Source organism: Cervus canadensis, chromosome 7, assembly GCF_019320065.1.
Source record: "Cervus canadensis isolate Bull #8, Minnesota chromosome 7, ASM1932006v1, whole genome shotgun sequence".
Lineage (NCBI taxonomy): Eukaryota > Metazoa > Chordata > Mammalia > Artiodactyla > Cervidae > Cervus > Cervus canadensis.
In genome coordinates, this window is record NC_057392.1 from 33,679,370 (window position 1) to 33,691,604 (window position 12,235).

The 12,235-nt window shown below is 41.8% G+C and overlaps 1 protein-coding gene across 1 annotated transcript in view; it reads left to right on the plus strand.

Annotated features, from left to right (window-relative positions):
• Positions 1–4,063: 4,063 nt before the first annotated feature.
• Positions 4,064–12,235, plus strand: part of RAB5A (RAB5A, member RAS oncogene family) — a 31,618-nt gene continuing 23,446 nt past the window's right edge. Inside the window, exons 1-2 of the mRNA XM_043474816.1 lie at positions 4,064–4,438; positions 7,536–7,791. Of these exons, the coding sequence (XP_043330751.1) occupies positions 7,629–7,791 (163 nt within the window). The 5' untranslated portion in view covers positions 4,064–4,438; positions 7,536–7,628. The remainder of the gene's footprint in view (positions 4,439–7,535; positions 7,792–12,235) is intronic.

A 12,235-nucleotide genomic window follows, 5' to 3' on the forward strand; every position in this document is an offset into this window, starting at 1 on the left:
CATGGACTGTAGCCCACCAGGCTCCTCTGTCCATGGAATTTTCTAGGCAAGAATATTGGAGTGAGTTACCATTTCCTACTCCAGGGGATCTCTAAAATAAATATGAATACAATCCAGAGAGTTTATCATTAATAAATGAAACAAATACAATAGTATGATTACGGCAAATGATTCTATATGAAAATACCATGAAGTTATAGTTCACAGAAAATGGAAACAATGATTGACCTTACCCCTATTATGTGAAAAATGTACCCCAAAAAATGCAGAGATCAATATATGTAAGAACGGCAAAGATCTACAAGTAGGACACTACCGTGAGTTAGTAAAATAGAGTAACAGACATTTCATGCATTGCTGGTTGGAGGGCAGTGTGGAAAAATGTATCAGAATTACAAAGTATGGAACTTTTAACAGCAATCAACTTGGAGAAATTTGTTACAGAAATACATGAGAAATGACTATGTATTAAATTATTCACTGCAGCACTTTGTTGTTCAGTTATTCAGTCGTGTCTGTCTCTTTGTAACCCCATGGACCACAGCATGCCAGGCCTCCCTGTCCTTCAACATCTCTCGGAGCTTGCTCAAGCTCATGTCCATCGAGTCAGTGATGCCATCCAGCCATCTCATCCTCTGTCATTCCCTTCTCCTCCTGCCTTCAATCTTTCCCAGCATCAGGGGCTTTTCCAATGAGTCGCCTCTTCACATCAGGTGGCCAGAGTACTGGAGCTTCAGCTTCAGCATCAGTCCTTCCAATGAATATTCAGGGTTGCTTTCCTTTAGGATGGACTGGTTTGATCTCCTTGCAGTCCAAGGGACTCTCAAGAGTCTTCTCCAACACCACAGTTCAAAAGCATCAATTCTTTGGCATTCAGCCTCCTTTATGGTCCAACTCTCACATCCATACATGACTACTGGAAAAGCCATAGCTTTGGCTATATGGACCTGCCAGCAAAGCGATGTCTCTGCTTCTTACTACACTGTCTAGGTATTAGATTGTCTTCCAAGGAGCTTCCAAGAAGCAAGCGTCTTTGGTTTCATGGCTTCTGTCACCATCCTTGGTGATTTTGGAGCCTAAGAAAATAAAATCTGTCACTGTTTACCCTGTTTCCCCATCTATTTGCCATGAAGTGATGGAACCGGATGCCATGATCTTAGATTTTTTGAACGTTGAGCTTTAAGCCAACTTTTTCACTCTCCTCTTTGACTTTCATCAAGAGGTTCTTTAGTTCCTATTCGCTTTCTGCTGTACGGGTGGTGTCATCTGCTTATCTGAGGTTATTGATACTTCTCCTGGTAATCTTGATTCCAATCTGTGCTTCATCCATCACTGCAGCACTAACACCCGAAAATATAAAATTGTGCAAATCTGAAACTAGAATTGATAAAACTATTGATATGTTTCATTCAATAGACTGCTGAAATAGCCAAGAAAAATGAGGACTTTTCATAAAATGATTCGAAAAATCAGTGTATTTTCCAAGATGGCCACAAGATTTCATGCATATTCTTGTTAAAACATGACACTGGCTTTCTTTCCTCAAATCGGTACAAGCCTATGACTTGAGCATCACTGATACTATCTCTGTGAAATTCTGGGGGTAGGTCATAAAAAGCCACCCAGCCTCTGCCTGGTATCTTGGGGACATTCATGCTTGAACCCAGCACCATGTTGCGAGGAACCCAGACCAGGAGGCAGGCCGCATGCAGGTATTCTGGCCAACAGCCCCAGCTGAGCACCCAGACATGCTGAGGTGACTCGAGCCCCAGGACTGACCGCCCCCCTGCCCTGACATCAGAAAATCACTTAAGCCCACTCAACCCCCAGAACCAAGAGACAATAATTGTTTTAAGTGACTAAGCTTTGGAGTCATTTGTTTCTGAACAATAGATAACTGGGACAGTAATAAAGAGAAAAAAATATGTAACAGTGAGTCCGATACGTTTTAAATTGCATAAAATGGAGAAAACATATAAAGTTGAATTTAACAGTAACTTTGCAAAAACAAAGTTAACGCTACCTACCTCTGGGGAAAAAAACTGGAAAAAGAACTAAGTAGTCAGAAGATAGGAGTGAGACTTTTCAACATAAATCATTTGAATTTTGATTCACAAGAACAAACTAATGACAAAATAAAAATGTGAAACGTGTGGATGGCATAAAAATGAACACAGTGGTGCTAACTTTGGAACGTGAGAGACTTGAACTTTTATTTAAAAATACTTTCGTCTTATTTTCCTTAAAAATCAATACATAAGGGAGTTCTGTATCTGTCAAGTACCACACACTGTATAATAGAATGCTTACATCGTACATATCCTGACCCTAAACTACCAATTCCAGAATACAGGTGGCACTGAAGCAAGATTTGTCCTTAATCCCAGCTGTCAGGCAATCAATACTGATGACCTCACAACAGGGCTATAAATAATAAACAGCAAACTGAAAAAAACATCCCTCAGCCTGAGGAAAAATCAATTTAACACTCTACCAAATTCCAAAAGGATTTTTGTTTTGTTTGGTTTCAGATGCCCAGACTGCCTGGTGTCTGAGATTGTAGTGAAACACTTTTTAACTTTTTATTTTATATTGGAGTACAGCCAATTAACATTGTTTGTGATAGTTTCAAGTGGGACTCAGCATACATATATGTGTATCCATTCTCCCCAGAGTGGCTTCTCAGGTGTCACAGTGGTGAAGAATCCACCTGCCAATGCAGGAGACGCATGAAACTCGTATTTGATCCCCGGGTCCAGAAGAGGCCCTCGAGTAGGAAATGGCAACCTTCTGCAGTATCCTTGCCTGGTACATTCCATGGAGAAAGAAGCCTGGCAGGTTACAGTCCCTGGCGTTTCAAAAAGCCTGACAGGACTCAATGGCGAACACACATTCTCCTTCAAACTCCCCTCCCAGCGGGGCTGCATTTTACATTGAGCAGAGCTCCCTGGACTATACAGTAGGTGCTTGTTGGTTATGCGTTTAAAACACAGCAGTGTGTACATGTCCATTCCAAACTCCCTATCCCCTCCCTCCAACCTTCCCTCCTGGCAAACATGTTAGTTCTCTAACTTCCTGCAAAGGAAGCTAATGAATGTCTTGGGTTCTTTAACCGAACTGTGCTTAAGAACTCAGGTTCCGAGCCAGTCTGCAATTTAAAGACGATTTCAGCGCCTACTCCGCCGCGATTCTTGACAAGTTACACAATCTCCGTGCCTCGAATTCTTTACCAGTTAAACAGGCAGGGCACATTCACGAATTCCACAAACAGGACTGAAGACTTCCAGGCTGTCAGTCACTGTGCTAGACAGCAGCGAGACCACTCTGTGGAGGTCATAGTCCAATGGAGGAAGTCGGAATAGTCTCAGAGTGAAAGCCTCCTAGCGTAGGAAGAAAAATGGATTGATTCCTGTGAAGAATTTAGTACAAACACTAACCCATGACAGGAAATTCTCTGTAAAAGCTACCTATTATTTCATAATGTGCCCTTCTCCACCCCAAACTGGTAAAACTCTGGGAGAAGCAGGTTATTAGGGAAGACCTCCCCGCCTAAAGACGCCTCTGGGTCACACCCTCCTCCCCGGAGTAAACGCCCCTCACCAGCCTTCACCCACCCATCCACCCCCAAGGTCGCGCGTCAGGAGCCTCTCTCTGCCAGAAAAGTCTGCCGAGCTAGCAGAGTCGGTGGTGCAGGGTAAGGGGCGGGGGACACCGCGCCAACAGTGACAGCCCTACGTAGGCCCAAGCTCTCCAGGGTGCCCCCGAGAGCAGAGCAGCTAAAGAACCGCTCGCTGCCGTTCCCAGCCCTCGGCCTGAAGGCGACCCAAGCCGCCAGGCGGACAACAATGGCGAGAGCGTGGGCGGGGCTGCGCGCGCAGGGGCCGCAGGGGATGGGAGGTGGCCCGCGGCTGGACCCGCCCCGTGGCGGGCGGGGTCACGTGACCCCCTGCGGCCCCCGCCCCGCCAGGAAGGGCTCTGGGAGCCGGCGGGGGCGCGGACGGAGCGGGCGGGCGGGCGACGGCGGAAGTGACGGAGGGGCGCGCCTCGCTACGTGCGGCGACGTGGCGGCGAGGCTGGCGCCCGGCGGCGGAAGTGGCTCTGGCGCTGGGACTGAAGTGTTTGTGTTTTGGTTTGCGGAGGAGCCGGCGGCGGGCCTGAGGGGAGGAGGGAGGAGGAGGAAGAATCAGTGGGAGCTCCAGCGCCGGGCGGCGGCTGCGGAGGAGGAGGAGGAGGAGAAAGGAAAGAGGAAGGCGGAGCGGAGAGAGGCGGGGACGGAGCCCGACGGGGGCGGCACCGCGGCGCGATCCCCGCACCGTCCAGTCTGAGGGGAGCGGCGCGACTGGAGGACGCGCCGCCGCCGCTTCAGGCCCCGCTTGGGCTACGCCTGGAACCTGCAGCCGGAGCTTCGGCGCCGCGGCCCCGCGCGCTGCGAGCCCAGGTAGCCCCGCCGGCCTTCCGCCCGCGAAGCGGGTCAGAGCCCCGGTGGTCCGCGGGCCCCGCCGTCACAGGGGCCCCCAGCCTTCCTGCTCGCGCCGGAGCCCCGAACCGGAGAGCCGCCGGACGTGGTGTCTCGGCCCGGCGGCTCCCGTGACCATCGGAAGGGGCCCCGGAGGCCAGGGTTTGGGGACCGGCCGAGGGAGCGGCGGGTGTCACCCCGTTCCCTTCTCAAGATGGCGCCGCGAGAGCGGCCCGGAGGCCGCGGCGCCGCTGCCCTGTCCCGGCAGCCGGGTGGGGTGTCCGCAGCCGGAGTCGGGCCGGGTTCCGGGAAGAGGCAAGAGGGATGCGCGCGGGCCGGCGGACCTGCCCTGCTGGCCGGTCGGAGCTGCTACCGGTGGCTCATGTGTTCCCCGAGGAGGAACCTGGGCCTCTGGCAGGTGTGAATTCGGGGAGCTCCGCCCACCCCGGCTCCCCGAGCCGGGTAATGGAGGGAGGCGGCGGCCCGGGGAGCCCTGTTGTCTGGGGACTCTTGTCTCCGCTCTGGAAAGTGGTGTTTCAGGTGAAGAGCCTGAAAACAACCCGACACAGCTAGGCCGCCGAAGCTCTCAGACGGTAGAGCCCTTTGAACGTGCTCTGCTGTTCGCCTCCCTGCAAACTGGCTGCTCTCTGAAGACTTGCAGACTTTTTAAGCTCTGAACGTCATAATTCACATTGGTTTTTGTCTTTTGCTGAAGTGGAGCCTAAGTGTCTAGTCAGTTGCCTTTCATATAACTGGTGGGGGAAAACAACCACATGGACACCACTGCGATAATTCTTGGCAGTTCAGAAACTTAATTGTTAATGTAAAATGGGGATCATAAGAGCTTCTTAAGGTTGCTGTAAGCCTAATTCGTGGAATGGTGATTGGCAAAAAATAAATGCCTATAATGTTAGCTGCTGTTATGAATTCAATTTTAATCAAAGAGCACCCAGAAGGACTTTAACTACAGAATAGCAGTTATTTTCAAAAGATTTAAAATGCATTTTCTGCAAAATCTTTGGTTTTGGAAAACAAAAGTTTGTAATGAATACAAATGAATATTACAGAATATAACTTTTAACCTTAATGTAATGCTATTTATATTTATAATTAGATTTAGTTAATATTTTTGTTTGAGGCCTTTGGAGGGAACTATAACCAAAGCTAAATTTTTTTTTCCCCTTTAACGAGCATCTGATGTTTTCCCTGAAATTTCGGGAGCACTATAGGAATTCAGAGCATGTTGTCCTTGATGAGTAACTCAGTTTGCTGTTTTGTAGGTAATAGTGGGAAGTGTTTCAGTTGCTGTTGTGTGTAATGTGTGCAGGTTTGTTGGTACATTTTCAGTTTACATGACATTTTGTTGATATTTGGTCATTATTTCATCAAAGGGGCACTTTAATTGCCTGTTTTCAATCGCTGCTATGTGTTGACCACTGTATCAGAAATATTTTACGTTTATATTCTCTTAATTCTCACAGCAGTTATGAAAATTGGATATTCTGAAGTAGAGAGCTTGAAATGAAAGCACTTGCTCTAACAGAAATTAGTACAGCTACATCGAATTAGATCCCCAAATGTAGTATGTTTGGGAGTGGTGGGAGGATAGATGTGAGATTGGAGCATTTTGTGTGTGTGTGTGTGTAATAAAGTTTTATTAAAGTATAAAGGAGACAGAGAAAGCTTCTGACATAGGCATCAGAAGGGGGCAGAAAGAGTACCCCCGAGCATTTTTTTTAATCACAGAAAATTCTTTATGCAGAAGTAGAAAGAATAGTATAATGAACCCATCAACTAGCTTCAGTTATCTTGTTCTATTTATATCCCCATTGTTTGGGAGCAACTCAGATCTATTATTTCATTTGTAAATATTTTAGGTACAGTATGTATTACTGAAAGATAAGAGGTCTTCAACACTGCCGTTTAGATAAAGTAGAGGTGATTTTATTGTCTTGGATGTATGGTTTCATAGATATGTTTATTAATGAGTTCACTGTTAGGAGAGATTCTTGTATAAACTCATTTCATGGGCGAGACAAATTTCTTATGAGGTACCTAAATGAAATCCAACAGTGACTTGAGAAGGAGAATCATCATATTTAATATTAGCACATGGTCAGATTTTGATTAAGAGTAGAAGAAAGCTATTATAATTTGTGAGTAGCTTAGAAAATAATTTTTTAAAAGTTTGCTGGTTACTTTGAGAATTATCATTATTAAATGATAAAAGAAGACTTAGCGGTTTAGCTTTAGGCTAGTTTTTTGTAAGTGTGTTAAATAGAAAATAATGACACATTTAATTGTTAGCCCCAAAACTACAGAAGAGTATAAGTAAATAAGACACTAATTCACTCACCATCCGGAGAACCGCTGTTGACACTTCCACGAATGATGTATTTTAGAACATGAGAATACAGTATTAAATCCTTTAGCCACCAGAAATAGATCTACTTAAAATATTTGTTGCTCCAAAGATACCATTCAATAAAAAGCATGTGCCATTTAAAAGGAGCCTTCAAATAATAATGGCTGACTTTTATTGAACTTACTGTTTTAAGCTCTGTTCTAAGATTTTTCCCTTAAGTGACTTAATTTTACTCAAAACCGTTTTAACCTAACTAATTGAGTTCCAGAACCAGAACTAGTCACCTTTCAGGTTGCGTGGGTTGAAACTCAGCTCTGTTGAAGCTCTGTCACAGTAACTGTGTGACCTCAGTCAAGTTAGCTAACCTTTCTGTGCCTGTTTCCTTATTTTTTAAGGATTGGAATAGGCAACTTTATAGGATTGTTGAGTGGCTATGTTAAATAATTAAAACCATCTGGCACAAAATTGAGTCTTTAATAAAGGTTAGGTTTAAAATGTTTACAGAGCCTTAAAAATTACAGTGTGATTTTAGGGTCAAAGCTCGTGCCTTTACTTATTAATCAAGGCAGTGAATTAAATGACAGTCAGTGTCCAATAGAGGTTATAATTGTCATGTATTAATGTGTTGCAGGCAAAATTTTAAAGTGATAATATGAGGTTTGCTTTGTTTTGCTGATTTGTATTCTTAATTACTTCATATTTGTTTTTTTACAGGTTTCTTTACCTCCAGAAAGAAAAGAATTGACACCTTGCATCCTGGAAGTTCATTTAAGAAACTGAAATTAGGGACTTCTTTCAAATTTGGACATGGCTAATCGAGGAGCAACAAGACCCAACGGGCCAAATACTGGAAATAAAATATGCCAGTTCAAACTAGTACTTCTGGGAGAGTCTGCTGTTGGCAAATCGAGCCTTGTGCTTCGTTTTGTGAAGGGCCAGTTTCATGAATTTCAAGAGAGTACCATCGGGGGTGAGATTTTCTTTTACCCTTTCTTCATTTAATTGACTCATACATTGACAAATAAGGTTTTGCAGTTCTGATTGTATGATGATGGGTACCTAAATAGGTCACAGAGTGAATAAAAGAACTGAGCTGCAGACTCAAGCTTTATAGCTTGATTTTTGATAAGATAATGTGTTTTAATATTTTGACTTCCTGGCTATCTCCAAGATGATAAAATACAGATGCAAATATGAGTAGAATCAGTGTCCCAAGTCTCAGATTTGATTGGTATCTTTCTTGATGATGTTTAAAAGCATTTTCAAATTATCACATGTCTGCTGAATTGTGTTGGTTTTAGAATGAATGGTGAAAATAGTAAAAGTAAAGAGTAAAAGAGTTACCATTAAAATTCTAAATAACTGGACTATTTACAAATTACACTGATTTGCAAAATTAGTTACATTTTATTAAACATGTTTAAGAATGTTCCTAGAGTGAGGGAGGAGAAGTGAGTGATTAATGAAGAGGGACATGAAAGGGAAATGGGACCTGGAGAGAAAGTGAAAGAAAAGGGGAAAGAGGTGGCATCAAGACTGCTTACAGGGACGGTGTTCAGAGGGGAAGGAAGGTGCGGGACCAAGAGGAGATAGCCAGCAGTGCCATACTGGGAAAAGAAGATAAGAAGTGAGATCCCTGAACTTAGATCTGTAGCTGTGTATAGCGGTGGGGCAAAGCCCTTTTTGGTTCTGCTTAATGTGTCAAATGAAGCTTTTGAATTAGGTAATGTCAGAGGAATCACACAGCTATAAGATTCACACTGCTTTGCAAGAGGTGTGTAATAAGCAGGACCATATTTTTTCAGGTGTTCACGAATACATTTTTAACCTTATGTTTTAAAAAGTCAAATACTTTTTTTTTTACTTTTGAAATACATAAGGCAGATACTCTTTGGCATGTAGCAAGTTCTTGAGAGTCCATCTTTCAGAAGCATAACTTATGCTGTGCATTGAGTATATGATGTCAAATAAATACACTGAGAATTATATTATGATTTCAGATTATCCCTTTAACATAAATTACAGAACTCTGCTATCTCTTGACTTTTCTATAGGAAATATAGTAGATAAGTGATATTTCCTATTTAATAGACTAGCAATATAACAAGTGACAGCCAACCCCCAGTGTTTGTATATCATGTTACAGTGTGATCCCATTTTAGTTTTAATACTTTGTTTTTTATAATGAATGAGCATCAGAAATACAGCCCTTTACATGAGTTTTTTATTTTGATTCAGAAATCTTGATATCTTTAAAAATTGTGATGAACAGTATATCACACATTCTTTGTTCTTTCCTTGTTAATATATCTGTGTGTATGTGGTTTAGTAGTAAAATATTACCTCTCAAGCTTTAGCCTCCTTCAGAAAACAAATTGGACCAAAGGTAAGTCCACATAGTATATTAGTCACTCAGTTGTGTCTGGCTCTTTGTGTTCCCATGGGCTGTAGCCCACCAGGCTTCTCTATCAGTGGAATTCTCCAGGCAAGAATAAAGAGTGGGTAGCCATTCCTTTCTTCAGGAGGTCTTCCCAACCCAGGCATTGAACCCAGGTCTCCTGAATTGCAGGCAGATTCTTTACCAACTGAGCCACCAGAGACGCCCAGCCCATATGGTAGGAAAAATTTTAAAGACTTTCGAGATTGTGGCCATCCACCTTAACCTGGTGCAAAAGGTTAATTATTATAACTACTTTTGGTGACTGATTGTTGCTTGCAGCATTTGCCAAAATACACGTGCATTGTAGGCTAAACACCTAGGCCGAAATACATTTGGGACCTGCTGTGTTCTTAACCCTCCCTGCCTTCACAGTACATATTAAAATAACAAAAGCAGTGAAGTGCTATAGTAAAGAACTTAATTCCTGGGAACTGTAAACCAAGAGTAGAATTGTTGTTTTTGTTATGGATGCTCCCAGTTACCTTCTAAGAGTAGTTTTTCCTAATGACCTCTCAAGAAGGACATTTAAAAGAAAAGTTTAACCCCACGTCAGTGCATCGTAAATAGACATATCCTCTGATATGTGTGTATGAGTGTGTGTATATAATCTCCATTTCCATTTAATACCAATTAGATTGTTTACATTTCATTATTGAAGTTATCAAAAGGTTTTCATTTTAACATGTAAAATTTCTAATACTTTGTACTTGTACAAATTGAGTCTGGCTTTTTTAACCACCTTTAGAAGGAATTTACATCCAAGTTTCTGTCTTAATGATTATTGAATACCTTTTTCAGTATGTTGACCATATATTAGTCCTGGTTTTTTGTTTGTATTTGAAAGATCATTAACATATGTGTTTAAGGCATAAGATGTATTAACTTCTTTACAGAGTGAGCACTGTTCTTTTATGCTCTTTGCTAAACAGCTCTTCACTGTTAAGGACTAGAGTAGATTGTGAGCATTTCAGGATTTCAAGGTTTGAGTTGTTTAAGATCTATAACTTGTAGGTAATATGCATTTTTGTTTGGCTGATGTGTGGGAGGAGTTATCTAAAAATGAACCTGGCCAGATGTTTTATGTTTCATCTATTGTTTATTTTAGACTTAACTGTTTATGTTTAGTAACATTAGTTATGGTCTGAAGAGCTCACTTAAAATTTCCATCTATGATTGCATTGTAAGGTGGAAATCATATACTGTACTCTTGAATTTGTGTATTCTAGAACCTTATAGTGATCAAGAACATTAAAATGTCTTCAGTTTTTGTGGTTCTTCTTAAACATGATGGCTTGATTTAAGAAAACAAGAATCCATATTATCTCCCTATATCCCCAGCCCCTGCCCCTTGATTTTATAGCTCTTATAGTGAGATGGGTAGTTAGGTGCTGGGTTTAGTGCTTTGGGGAGGTCTAGCTTATGGTAGGAGTTAAAGGCTGCATGACGTTTGTGTTCCTGCTGTTTGTCTAAGACTATCCCATGCGGTTCACGGGGAGCTTTAGGCTAAGGTGGTTGCCTCCCTTCTTGTTATCTCATCTGGAGGCTCAGAAGTTCTTCAGTCAATACTCGTTGGGTGATAGGGCTGGCCATCTTCCATTTAACAATTTGAACACCTAAAGACTTTAAAGATTTCTGGGGAATTCCTTGTATCAAAAAAATACTTGTTTTTAAAAAGACTGTTATATGATATTTATAAGCAAGTGGATCCTCAGAGTAGATTGGAGCAAGCTTATAATGTACAATGAAAGAGCATGGTCTCTCGACTCTTCTCTCTGAGAGAGAAATGTTTGATGTCACGGTCAGTACATGGAAAAATTCCTTTTTTTTTCTAACTGTGATTTTTGTAGGATTTAAAAACATGCTGTTCGTCAGCTACTCCAGTTTGAGAATTGCAAGTGTTGTATGCTGGTTACATTAATCTACTAGGCCTCTTTCAAAAACCATAGTCCTTCTCTGTTCCATCAAGGGTACCCTGCCTTGTCTTTACTCAAAGGAGTTAAATAACCAGCGTCTTCAGTCGTCTGTACTGAGGCTGCTCCCCTTTGTTGCCATTGGTAGTCAAGGACTGGTTGTTCACAAAATGGACGAAATAAGTGCCCTCTTTTTAAAGCTATTTGAAGCAGTTATTAACCCTAAGAAGAATGTTTACATATCTATTTCAGGACTTTTTTTTACCAGAAGTACAAAGTTTATACTTTATTTAACATCTGTCCAATTTCCTCTACCGGGCTACCAGGACTTGTTTTTCTTTTCAGATTCAAAACATCTAATGGGGCAAAGGTTATTATTAAAAATTAAGAAACACAAAGTTAGTTTCAAAGATACTGTTATTGGTCTTACCTTACCTTACCAGTTTATGGCCAGGACTTTCTTAAGAGTCAAGCATTGTGGTTAAGAAAGGGGTGTGGCCTGGGGACAGACTCTGTGTCCACATTGTTTGATTTAAAATTCTAGCTCCAGCACGTACCAGCTACATCATCTTACACAAGTCATACCCAGCTTTATTTACTCTTAATATGGAATGAAAATAATAGTACCTAAATTTGACAGTTTTTTTTTTATTATTATTAAATGAAAGTACATATACATTTCTTGGCACAATGCCTAGCACAGAGTAAAATGCTAATTAAATGTTAGCTAGTACCTTTATTGTCACCACCATTACTTTTTGCTGAGTCATTTTTATTACTGTTGATACTTTTCTGGTATTGTCATGACATGGCGTTATGTTAGAATTGTGACTGTTCTACCAAGTGCATAGCATTTTAGGATTTGACAGTGTTAACGAATTTTATGTCCAGATTTTCTTCTCTTGGAAATGTCTTATTAAAGATTTTAAGAGCAAATAAGATGTAAAAAACCTTTATGAGCAACTGCTTCCTAAATTTGAGCCTTCCTAAAAATGGACTTCAAGTAGATAGCATTTATTAATACAGTTACATTTCTTTAAATTCTATATGGTAAATTCTTGCTT